Below are 12,963 nucleotides of genomic sequence, written 5' to 3'. Positions count from 1 at the left end.
AACCCTAGTCGGTATGGTCCAGTGGATAGAGCATCAGCCTGTGGACGAAAGAGTCCTGGGTTCAATTCTAGTCAAGGGCACGTACCTTGGTTGCAGGCTCCTCCCTTTCCCCCAGGGCCCTGGTTGGGGCTCATACAGGTGGCAACCAATCGATGTGCTTCTCTTACATTGATGTTTCTCTCTGTCTTTCCCTCTCTCTTCCACTCTTCCTAAAAATTAATGGAAAAATATCCTCGGGTGAGGATTAACAAAAAAGTAATAATAATAATAATTTAAAAATAAAGTTAAAAAGAAAAAATAGTAAAAGAAAACCACACACCAATCTCACAAATATCAAGGCAAAAACACCCCAGCAAAATGAAGTTAGCAGCACATTAAAGAATAATACACACTCCCTAACTGGTTTGGATCAGTGGATAGAGTGTCGGCCTGCAGCCTGAAGGGTCCCAGGTTTGATTCCGGTCAGGGGCATGTACCTTGGTTGCGGGCACATCCCCAGTGCGGGGTGTGCAGGAGGTAGCTGATCGATGTTTCTCTCTCATTGATATTTCTAATTCTCTATCCCCTCTCCCTTCCTCTCTGTAAAAAAAATCCATAAAAATATATTTTAAAAAAAAGAATAATACACCAGGAATGCAAGGATAGCTCATTATTAGAATACCTACTAATATAATTCACTTTAATAAAATATCAAAAAAGAAAAATACTTTCATCACAATATGTATTAAGAGTTCCCAGAGAAAAAGAACCAAAGGGATATATATAGGTAGAAAGAGATTTATTATTAGAAAATGGCTCACACGATTATGGATGCTGAGAAGTCCCAAGATCTGCAGTTAGCAAGCTGGAGACCCAGGAAGCCAAAGGTGAAGTTCCAATCTGAGTCCAAAGGCCTGAGAACCAGGAGAGCCAATGGTGTAAGTTCCAGTCCAAAAGTTGACAGGCTCAAGGCCGAAGAAGAGCCAATATTTCAATTCCAAGCAAAAGGCGGAAGACTGATGTCCCATCTCAAGCTATTAGGCAGAAGTTCCCTCTTAATCACAGGAGGGTCAGCCTTTTTGTTCTACTCAGGCCTTCAAATAATTGGATGAGGACAATCCACATTAGGGAGGGCAATCTGCTTTACTCAGTCTACTGATTCAAATGTTAATCTTGCCCTAGCTGGTTTGGCTCAGGGGATACAGTGTCGGCCTTCGGACTGAAGGGTCCCAGGTTCGATTTCGATCAAGGGCACATGCCTGGGTTCGGGCTTGATCCCCAGTAGGGGGCATGCAGCAGGCAGCCAATCAATGATTCTCTTTCATCATTGATGTTTCTATCTCTCTCTCTATCCTTCTCTGAAATCAACAAGAATATATTTTAAAAAATGTTAATCTTAAAATAATGTTTGACCAAATATGTAGGCACTCTGTGGCCCAGTCATGATGACATAAATTAACCATCATACTACAGACTCTGAAAAGACTTTTGTTAAAATTCAACACCCATTTTTTTAAAAATATAGATATATATATTTTATTGATTTTAGAGAGAAAGGGAGAGGGAAAGACAGACAGAAACATTAATGATGAGAGAGAATCATTGATCAGCCACCTCCTGCTCGCCTCCTACTGGGGATCGAGTCCACAACTTGGCATTTGCCCTGACCAGGATGGAACTGTGACCTCCCATTTCATAGATCAACAACTACTACACTGGCCAAGCAACATCCATTCTTCATAACAACAATTCTTAACAAAATAGCAGGGGGTTTTTGTTAAGATTTTGAATATCCAGTAGAATAAAAGATATATATTTCAGCCCCAAATCATATACTGTTTAATTAGGAAACACCCCAAGTATTCCAGGCAGGAACATGACAAAGATGTCTAATAGCTCTATTATTTAACATTTTAGGAAGTATTAGTCAAGCAGTTTGTTGAGAGGAATGTGAGGTATAAAAATGGGAAATAAATTTATCATCATTCACAGCTGATATGATTTTACACCATAAAAACAAATCAACTGAAAAACTATTACAAATATTTTAAAAATTCAGTATGCCAGCTGCATCAAAGATCAATATGTAAAAATTAATAGCCTTCATATGCAAATAACAAACAAAAGATAAAATGGAAGGAGAGTTCCCATTTACAACTGCAACAGGAGAACAAACTAAGAATAAACATTGCAAGAAACACATATTTTTTCAATTTTTAATGTCTACCAAGGAGCACAAAATACTTGAACAGATATAAAGGCATGCCATGTGATTATACAAAGACTCAATATCATAAAGAGCCGAAACCGGTTTGGCTCAGTGGATGGAGCGTCGGCCTGCGGACTGAGGGGTCCCGGGTTCGATTCCAGTCAAGGGCATGTACTTGGGTTGCGGGCACATCCCCAGTGGGAGATGTGCAGGAGGCAGCTGATCGATGTTTCTAACTCTCTATCTCTCTCCCTTCCTCTCTATAAAAAATCAATAAAATATATTTTTAAAAAAATATATCATAAAAATATCAATTCTCCCTAAATTAATCTATAAATTTACTCTAATCTCAATAAAAAATAGCAACAGTTATGTTTTTGGAAACTGTCAAACTGATTCTAAAACTCCCATAAAAAAATAAGGAAGAAACACCAAGAAAATCCTGAAAAGGAAGAATAATGATGGGTAACTAGTCTAACTAGATATTAAAATAAAGCCACAATGATTAAATTATTAACAGTGTGTACTGATATATGAAGAGACAAGTCAATACAACAGAAAAAAGTCTAAAAACTGACATTAAACCCTCTGAGTTGAAAAAATATTCTAGACAGTTATACTCTGAATATAAATAGGATTTTAAAATGTCTTAACTAGGGGAAGGAATCAAAGAAAAAAAAAGCTTTAACCAATTGATTTCCAATACACCGTCCCTTTTCAAAAGTATCCTATATAAAAAACCCTAATGTGCAAATCGACCAAAAAGCAGAATGACCGGTGGAATGACAGGTCACTATGACGTGCACTGACCATAGGGGGAGCACCATTCAGCCAGAAGTCAGGCTCACGGCTGGCAAGCGCAGCAGCGGTGGCAGGAGCCTCTCCTGCCTCTGCTGAAGGAAGGCTGTAAGGAGTGAGGGGTCCCCGGATTGTGAGAGGGCACAGGCTGGGCTGAGGGGGACACCCCCCCCACATGAATTTCGTGCACCAGGCCTCTAGTAACATGATAATAAGCTATACATACCTAATCTAGTCTATAAGAGTCCCCCTTTAAATAAAAATTGTATATCTAAGTAATAAGAACTGTTACAATTTAATTAGCAACATGTACATCTTATAATCAACAGTATATTAAATTAAATGAAATATGCCATAAAAACATTAGAAGAAACAGCATAATATTTTCTTTTTTTTAACATTTTTATTGATTTCAGAGAGGAAGAGAGAGGGAGAGAGAGATAGAAACATCAATGATGAGAGAGAATCATTGATTGTCTGCCTCCTGCATGCTCCCTACTGGGGATCAAGCCCGCAACCCAGGCATATGCCCTTGGCCAGAATCAAACCTGAGACCCTTCAGTCTGTAGGCCAATGCTCTATCCACTGAGCCAAACCAGCTAGGGCTAGCATAATATTTTCAAAACCTTGCAGTGGGAAGGCTCTCTTTGGCAAAATATAAAATCCACAAGTTATAAATGAAAAGACTGATAGATCTAACTACATAAAAATTAGAAAGACAAAAGACAGGCAGAGAGAAAATACTTGTAATAAAGAATTATTATCAGGATTTATAAAGAACTACCAAAAAACCAACACAATAAAAATATAAGCAAATTATATAAATAACCAACAGAAAAGGATTTCATTAATCAGAGCATACAAATTAAAATAAGTTAATAAGCCTGGAACATAGGGTTAATTGATTTTTGACAGGGTGCCAGGACCATTCAATGGGGAAAGAACAGTCTTTTCAACAAATGTTGCTGGGAAAATTGTATATCCACATGCAAAAGAATGAAGTTAGACCCTTACTTTATACCATATACAAAAGAATTAACTTACATGGATCGAAGTCCTAAATGTAAGAGCTAAAACTATAAAATTCTTAGGACAAACACAAGAAAAATCTTCATGATGTTGAATTTGGCATATTTCTTAGATATGACACCAAAAATATAAGTAACATAAGAAAAAATAGATATATTGAACTTAGTCAGAGTTAAAAACTTGTGTGCATCAAAGGACACAATCAAGGAAGTGAAGACAACCTATAGAATATTTTTAAATCTTATATCAGATAAGATATACATATCCCTTACATAGAACCTAATTAAAAAATGAGCAAAGGACTTGAATAGACATTTCTCAAATAAAATAACCAAAAGGCTATAACCACATAAAAATTAGTTCAACATCACTAATCATTAAAGAAATATAAATCAAAGCCACAGGAGATATCACTTCATACCCTCCAGGATTGCTACTATTAAAAAGAAAAATAACAAGTGTTGGTGAGAATGTGGAGACATTGGAACCCTTTTGCATTGCTGGTGGGAATGTAAAATGGTACAGCCACAGTGAAAAATAGTGTGGTGGTGCCTTAAAAAGTTAAGCATAGACTAAGTGAAATAAGGCAGTCATAGAAAGACAAATACTACATGATTTCATTTAAATAAGGTATCTCCAGTAGACAAACTCAGAGAAACAGAAAGTAGAATAGTTGTTGCCAGGATGTGGGGGGTAAGGAAAAAGTGGGGGGAGTTGTTGTTTAATGGGTATAGAGTTTCAGTTTCACAAGATGAAAAAGTTCTAGAGATTGGTTACACAACAATGTGAATATACTTAACATTACTTAACGGTACACTTAAAAAAATAATTTTATGTTATGTGTATTTTACCTTCTTTTTTTAAAATTGCAGGCTCAGTCTCCAGTAGGGGGCGTGCAGGAGGCAGCCGATCAATGACTCTCTTTCATCATTGATGTTTCTCTCTCTCCCTCTCCCTTCCTCTCTGAAATCAATAAAAGTACATTTTTTAAAAAAGTTAAACAAAGAATTACTATATTACCAAAAATTCCACTTATAGGTAAATACCCAAAAGAATTGAAAACAGGGATTCAAACAGATACTTGTACAACAAGTTCATAGCAGCATTGTTCACAATAATCAAAAGATGGAAACAACATAAGTATCCATCAACAGATGAATGGAAACCCAAAATAAGATATGTACATACAATGGGATATATTCAGCCATAAAAAGGAATTAAGTTCTGCCCTAACTGGTTTGGCTGAGTGGATAGAGCACCAGCCTGCGGACTGAAAGGTCCCAGGTTTGATGCCAATCAAGGGCATGAACCTTGGTTTCAGGCACTTCCCCAGTAGAGAGTGTGCAGAGGCAGCTGATCGATGTTTCTCTCTCACCGATGTTTCTAACTCTCTATCCCTCTCCCTTCCTCTCTGTAAAAAAATCAATAAAATATATATTTTTTAAAAATGAATGAAGTTCTGACATATGCTACAACAGGAATGAAACTTGACATTCAGCTAAGTGAAATAAGCCAGACACAAAAGGACAAATATTGTATGATTTCATTAATATGAGGTACCTAGAATAGGCAAATTCTTTGAATATAGAATAGAGTTAACAGGGGTTCAGGGTAGAGACAAATAGGGAGTTATTGTTTAATGGATACAAAGTTTCTGTTTGGGATGATGAAAAAGTTCTGGAAACAAATAATACACAACACTGTAAATGTACTTAATGCCACTGAACTATACACATGGTTAAAATAATAAATTTAAGTTAAAAAGAGAGAGAGCCGAAACCGGTTTGGCTCAGTGGATAGAGCGTTGGCCTGCGGACTGAGGGGTCCTGGGTTCGATTCCGGTCAAGGGCATGTGCCATGGTTGCAGGCACATCCCCAGTGGGGGATGTGCAGGGGGCAGCTGATCGATGTTTCTCTCTCATCGATGTTTCTAACTCTCTATCTTTCTCCCTTCCTCTCTGTGAAAAATCAAAAAATATATAAAAAAAAGAGAGAGAGAGCCCTAGCTGGTTTGGCTCAGTGGACACAGCGTCGGCCCAAGGACTGAAGGGTCTAGGTTTCGATTCAGTCAAGGGCACGTACCTCAGTTACAGGCTCAATCACTGGCCCCCATCAGGGCAAGTGCAGGAGGCAATCAATCAATGTGACTCTGTCACATCAATGTTTCTGTCTGTCGCTTCCCCTTCCTTTCATTCTCTCTCTGAAAATCAATGGAGAAAATACCCTCTGGTGAGGATTAACAAGAGAAGAGAGAGAGAGAGAGAGAGAGAGAGAGAGAGAGAGAGAGAGAGAAGGTAAGGAATAGGAAACAGTGAAACAGTGAGTTGGAGATAACTTTGTGGAAGTGTTTTGGTCCAAAAGAGAATAAGACATGAGGGAGTGTAGCAACAACAGATGATTTTCTCCCTTTAAAGTTGTTTTTTTTTAAATGTATTTTATTGATTTTTTACAGAGAGGAAGGGAGAGGGATAGAGAGTTAGAAACATCGATGAGAGAGAAATATCAGCTGACTCTTGTACACCTCCTACTGGGGATGTGCCCACAACCAAGGCACATGCCCTTGACTAGAATCGAACCTGAGACCCTTCAGTCCTCAGGCCGACACTCTATCCACTGAGCCAAACCAGTCAGGGCTAAAGTTGTTTTTTTAAGTTGAGAGAAATAACAATGTTTACATGCTGATGGAAATAATTTAATAGGGAGTGAAATATGATGTAGGAAATGGAAAATTTCTTAGGTAATGTCTTTGAGTAGGCAAATGGAAATAAGATATACCATACAAATGGAAATATGGCTTACGTTGGTGCATGATAGTTCATCCATCGTGACAGATATAAAGGCCAAATAAGTGGATAGACATGTGGGTTAGTAGCCATATGTGGTGATGGGAGGCCATAGAGGTTCTCTTCAGCTTGCTTCAGTTTTCTCAGTGAATTAGGAAGCAAGATCATCACTGAGAGTGAGAACTAGAGAAGTTCTGGAAGTTTGATCAGAGAAATAAAGGTATGAAATAATCTGTGAATGTAAATGAAGTAGGGAAATATGATTCTTAGGAGAATTAAAGGCTCAGTTTTATTAAAAGTGTGCAAACACCATGGCCAGCGTGGCTTGGTTGAATGTCGTTCCATATACTAAAAAGTATCAGGTTTGATTTCCATTAGGGCACATACCTAAGTTTCAGGTTCAATCCTGGTTGAGGCCCTGGTAGGCAACCAACTGATGTTTCTCTCTAACATTGATGTTTCTCTCTCTCTCTCTCTCTCTCTCTCTCTCTCTCTCTCTCTCCCTTACCTCTCTCACTAAAATCAATAAAAACAACCCTAGCTGATTTGGCTCAGTGGATAGAGCATTAGCCTATGCAACTGAAGGGTCCCAGGTTCGATTCCAGTCAAGGGCATGTACCTCAGTTGCAGGCTGGATCCCCAGGCTCTGGTGGGAGGCAACCAATCGATGTGTCTCTCTCACATCAATGTTTCCCTCTCTCTCTAAAAATCAATGGAAAAAGCCGAAACACCAGGCCAGCCAAGGCAGGTGCAGTGCGATTGATCGGGGGTCCGGCCAATGCCCCATGATCGCCCAGCAGAGGGAGGCCCAGGCCACTGGCCGCAGGGCAATCAATTGGGGGGCTCCACGATCGGTCCAAAGAGGGAGGACCAGGTCACCGACCAGCAGGCTGTGGCGGGTGGACAGGGTCTCCCTCTGCAAGGGCAATCCATCACAGAGCCCCGGCCACGTGGGTGGGGCCTACCTCTTTAGGGCAATCAACTGCAGGGCTCCTGGACTGTGAGAGGGCACAAGCCGAGCTGAGGGGACGCCTCCTCCAGGCCTCTGAGTGCACAAATTTCGTGCACTGTGCCTCTAGTCCTATATCCTATATAATAAGAGACTAATATGCAAATCAATCAAACAGCAGTACTACCGGTCACTATGACGCACACTGACCACCAGGGGGCAGACACTCAACGCAGGAGCTGCCTCCTGGTGGTCAGTGCACTCCCACAGGGGGAGCATCACTCAGCCAGAAGCCAGCTCACGCCTGGAGAGCACAGTGGCGGTGGTGGGAGCCTCTCCTGCCTCCGCGGCAGCGCTAAGGATATCTGACTGATGGCTTAGGCCCGCCAGAGGGCGCAGACCTAAGCCGTCAGTCGGACATGCCCTGAGGGCTCCCAGGCTGTGAGAGGGTGCAGGCCAGGCTGAGGAAACCCCCTTCCCTCTGCCCCCCGCAAGTACACAAATTTTGTGCGCCAGGCCTCTAGTGAATAAATAAATAAAAGGAAGCAAACAAGCCCTTGCCTGTATGGCTAAGTTGGTTGGGGGTCAGCCCATGCACCAAAAAATTACCAGTTTGATTCCCCGTCAGGGCACATGCCTTGGTTGTAGGTTCAACCCCTGGTAAGGGTGCATGCCAATCAGTATTTTGCTCTCACATTGATGCTTCTCTCTCTCCCTTTCTCTTCCTCTCTCTCTAAAAAATCAATGAAAAATCTTTAAATGAAGTATATATTCAAGCAAACAAAAACTATATGTGCAGGTATAAATATATGTGCGTGCGGTTTTTTTATGTACATATAAAATTTTATATGTGTATATAAGATGCTTATATAATATATGCATAAGCTTAGAAAAGGATCCAGAGTATACACACCAAATTTTAACAGTGCTTATAATTGGAGATATAGATATAGATATACAGATATAGATGGAGGGAAAAGTGAAAGTCTCCTATATTATTTGTTGTTTTTTTATCAGCATGTATTATTTATAATTAAAATAATAAGGTATCTCACAAGTTAATAAATAACCTGAGGGGACAGTTTAGGACAGCGGTTACCAACCTTTCAGACCTCACGGACAACCAGTGGTCCACAGAGCACCGGTTGGCGACCGCTGGTTTAGATCACTGTTCAAGATCCACAGTATACTGACTAGGCAAAGCCTATGTCCTAATTAATTAAACACAACTATCAATTCTTCAGTGAAGCTGACCATCAACAAGACAATATGAGGAAAGATGAGGCATCACTCACCTTGAACACTTCAGAAAAGAAGCCAGATCCTATTTTTTCGCAGGTGAAGTCATCTAAACGTGTCAGTCTGGAAAAGGCACTTATAAGAGCTCGATATGAAGATGTCCCAACTCTTCCCACCTGGGTCATGTTCCCATCATTTCCAACACCTCCTTCAAAATCTTCAAGACGCTCCACACGTGGAGGAAATCCTGCAATTGAATTCCGTTTGCTCCGATCCATAGTTGTAATAATCACTTTTTCTTCTTTTAAGAAGGAACTCCACACATAATATATTTTTGTTGAGTTTTACTTCTCTTCCGGTTTGACACTAAATAAGAGATCAAAAAGATACTTCATTAAAACCATTAATAAACACATACAAACCAATGAACTAGCAATATAAAAAAATTTCTTCTTTCGCATTCTAGTTCCTGATTTTCAGACCTAAAAAATACTTTATGCCTTTACCTTCAGAAAACACTGATATATTTAAAGCTCCGATATAATCAGTGTTTAACATGAGTAGAATATAATGAAGATCACCAATTACATTCTAAAAAACAAAGTAATAATGGTAACATCTCTCATTCAATGAACACACACTACCTAGGAAACAAGTATAAAAGCCCAAAATATGTCATGTCATTTGATTCTCAAATAATTTATGATATAAAGATTACTATGTTTATTTCACAGAGCAATCAAGTAATCATACAGCTCACTAAATGGCAGAGATAACATTAAAATGCAAGACTGTCTTTTTAAAAAGCCTGTGCTCCTACTAATGCCCTGCATAGCCTCACATAATTTTCTCTTTATTTGAAAAATTAAGTCCAAATATACAAAACAAAGATGACAAAGATTTTATACTATAAAACTATATAATTTTAAAAGAAGAAAACTATATCCAAAAGCAACTTAAAAATTCAGTGTTGATTAAACAGCACAGTCCAGCAGAAGTGACTGTAGAAGGCTCAACCCTAGCTGGTACATAAGTAAGAATAAAACACAAGCCTACATTTTCTTTTAGCCTATCTCCCCCTACATCTATTTTTTTCCAGAATTGATTTTAAGGGTCTTATGCAAAGTATAACAAAGTGACTCTTCAATTAGTGAAATGCTTTCAATTAGTGAAAACGTGAAGAATATATAGCCCAGGTTACCTTTACCACCTCCAACCAGGGAGAATAATGACAGGGCTCCCAGGGCAATCCTTACAATATGACCTTGACTCTCTACCAATAGTCAGAAGTAGGTGCCACTCTACAAAATATGAACCAATTACAGTTCCTTTCCTAGCAATTGGAATTGTAATTAAGATATTTCAGCCTCAGTCTGACTGCTTTCTAAAAAGAAAGCCTTGTCAACTCAGGAGTGTTGGCCATGACCATTTCCTGCCATGTAGCCTATAAGAATGAAAAAGCCAATTGATCATCTATCTGCTTCAAAATTACCCAAGGATCTTAAAACCCAGATTCTTGGGTTTCAACCTTGATCTCCTAAATCAGAATCTCTTGGAGTGAGACCTGGGAATTTTACCAAGCTCCCCAGTGATTCTTAGGAAGGGGAAATGTTAATAGCTTTTCTAAAATAGAAATTTTACAAGCATTTTCTCATTTATTCCTCAAAACATACCCCCAAAGTATGATCCCCATTTTACAGAAAAAGAAATGTAGGCTCAGGAGGTTAACTTGCCTAAGGATACATAGCTGGTAGAACCAAAATTGGAAGCAAGGCTCATCCAGCACCAAAAAAGCTCAAGCTTTCCCCACATCATTATTACTTAGTTCAGTGTTTTTCCACTATGAGAGTTGTAAGGAGTTAAGTTAGTCATCTGGGTAGAAAGGAGGGCCAGGACTTAGTGCAGAGGAAGGCCAAGCTAATTGTAATTTGGACAGAGATAGAATAGGAGGGAAAAGAAACTTAATTTTAGGAAAATAAAATACAGATATTGAAGTTAAAACAATATATGAAACATAGTTGCCTGCTAAATTAACTAAACAATTTGATAGGCTTGTTATGAATAAGATATATCCCAGAAAACTGGTCATTTCCCACAACAGGAATACTAACAAGTGCATTAGCTGTGTATATCAAGACCAACCACATGGGAAATCTACATGACAGGTTTGCTCAGCTGCTATCCTTTCTATGGACCAATATAGCAAATACAGGCACACTTCAGGATGACTGCCTAATTAAAAATAAAAGCAATACTGCTGAACTTACCATCCTGCTGTGAAATCATGAGTTGTAGTTTCCATTCAAACCAAAGGCAATCTAACATAAAAACTGACATCCCTATTTATTTAATTAGCCACGAATATATATAATGGCATATATTAGTGACAGATCAAAAGCCAGTTCTTAAAACCGTGTTATCTCTTTTAGATAAATATCTTATTTGCTGTTATAATCACAATCCATGAGGCCCTAGATCATGACATAAACTTATGTTGAAAGCTGTAAAGGCATTTGGAGGTTAACTAGTCCAATCTTTTGGCCAATTCAGAAATCCCTTCTCTTAATGGAGTCAAATGTTAATTGGGTTCCCCCTAGGTACAAAGCATTATGGTAGGTGCTATATATACTGAGCATTTACTATAATCCATACACTTTCCTAACTGCTTTATATTTAATATTCATAATAGCCCTATAAAATAATACTATTACTAAAAATTTTACCAATGTGAGAAAAAAATATGAAGGAATTAGTTAACTTGCCCAAGCTCTCTCAGTCAAGAAGTGATAGAGCCAGAATTCAAATCTAGATACTGTACTTTCTTTTTGATTTTTTTTTATTATTTTTAATCCTCACGCAAGGATATTTTTCCATTAACTTTTAGAGAGAGTGGAAGAGAAAGGGAAGGGCAGAGAGAAATATCAATGTGAGAGAAACACATCGATTAGTTGCTTCCTGCACGCGCCTGACCAGGGCCCAGGCCAGGGAGAAGTCTGCAACCGAAGTATGTGCCCTTGATCAGAATCGAACCCAGGACCCTTCAGTCTGCATAACGACTCGCTATTCACTGAGCCAAACCAGCTAGGGCTTTTTTTAATGTTTTTAATAATTTGATTTTAAAGAGAGAGAAAGGGAGAGGGAGAGAAAACATCAATGAAAGAAAAACATCTACAGTCCAACACTCTGCTCTTAATCACTATACTAATACAGTACTGCCTCTCTGGGAGAAGGATAGAGAAAACAGAATGAAAAATGACTCCACCCCTCCAGGAGCTTAGTCTCACAGGAAGAACATGTACCTCTATGACTACAATTCTGTGTGATAACTGCTAATGACACATTAAAAGTAAGGAGAGCTTAATTAAGGCCCTGGCAGTAAGGACAGAGAAGTGGGAAAGATGATAAGTGACTTTATTTTTTTATTTTTGTTACTTCTCACCCGAGGATATTTTTTTCATTGCTTTTTAGAGAGAGAGTGGAAGGGGATCGGAGGGTAGGGAGGGGAGAAAGATACACTGATGTGAGACACATCAATTGGTTGCCTCCTGCATATGCCCCTACAGGAGGTGGGGAGCAAACAGCAACCCAGATTCATGGGGAACCCATGAACCTTAGCTGTGCAGGCCAACATTCTAACCACTTCACAACACTGACCAGGGTAAGTGACTTTAAAAAGGTGAGCAAATGGCCTGGCCAGTGTGGCTCAGTGCTTGAGCGTGGACGTATAAACCAGGAGGCTACAGTTGGAGTCCAGGTTAGAGCATATGACTAGATTGCAGGCTCGATCCCTATGTGCCGGGAGCCAGTCCATCCTTGCTGTTTCAAGGGACCTGGCATATATGGCATACTGTTCTTAATATGTTTGCTCACCTTCTTGGCACTATGTGTTTTAACCAAGGTCACCTCTCCGAGAAAGGTTGTTTCCCCAGATAGGGATTTTCCCCTGAAGTTAGGGAGGGAATAAAACCTCTTAACTA

At 39.2% G+C, this 12,963-nt stretch overlaps 1 protein-coding gene across 5 annotated transcripts in view; it reads right to left on the bottom strand.

Annotated features, from left to right (window-relative positions):
* TESK2 (testis-specific kinase 2) overlaps nt 1–12,963 on the bottom strand; it is a 108,463-nt gene that overhangs the window by 87,918 nt on the left and 7,582 nt on the right. For 2 of the 5 annotated variants that reach the window (XM_006769250.2, XM_015567523.1), the window contains exon 2: nt 9,043–9,352. In XM_006769250.2, the coding sequence (XP_006769313.1) occupies nt 9,043–9,264 (222 nt within the window). In that variant the 5' untranslated portion in view covers nt 9,265–9,352. Of the gene's footprint in view, nt 1–800; nt 894–9,042; nt 9,353–12,963 lie in introns of those variants that run through there. The other 3 variants (XM_015567524.1, XM_015567525.1, XM_006769251.2) reach the window with 2 other exon arrangements.

Source organism: Myotis davidii, unplaced genomic scaffold (genome assembly GCF_000327345.1).
Source record: "Myotis davidii unplaced genomic scaffold, ASM32734v1 scaffold924, whole genome shotgun sequence".
NCBI classification, from domain to species: domain Eukaryota; kingdom Metazoa; phylum Chordata; class Mammalia; order Chiroptera; family Vespertilionidae; genus Myotis; species Myotis davidii.
The sequence above is the reverse complement of the archived record's forward strand: the minus strand, read 5'-3'. Positions and strand labels throughout refer to the sequence as shown.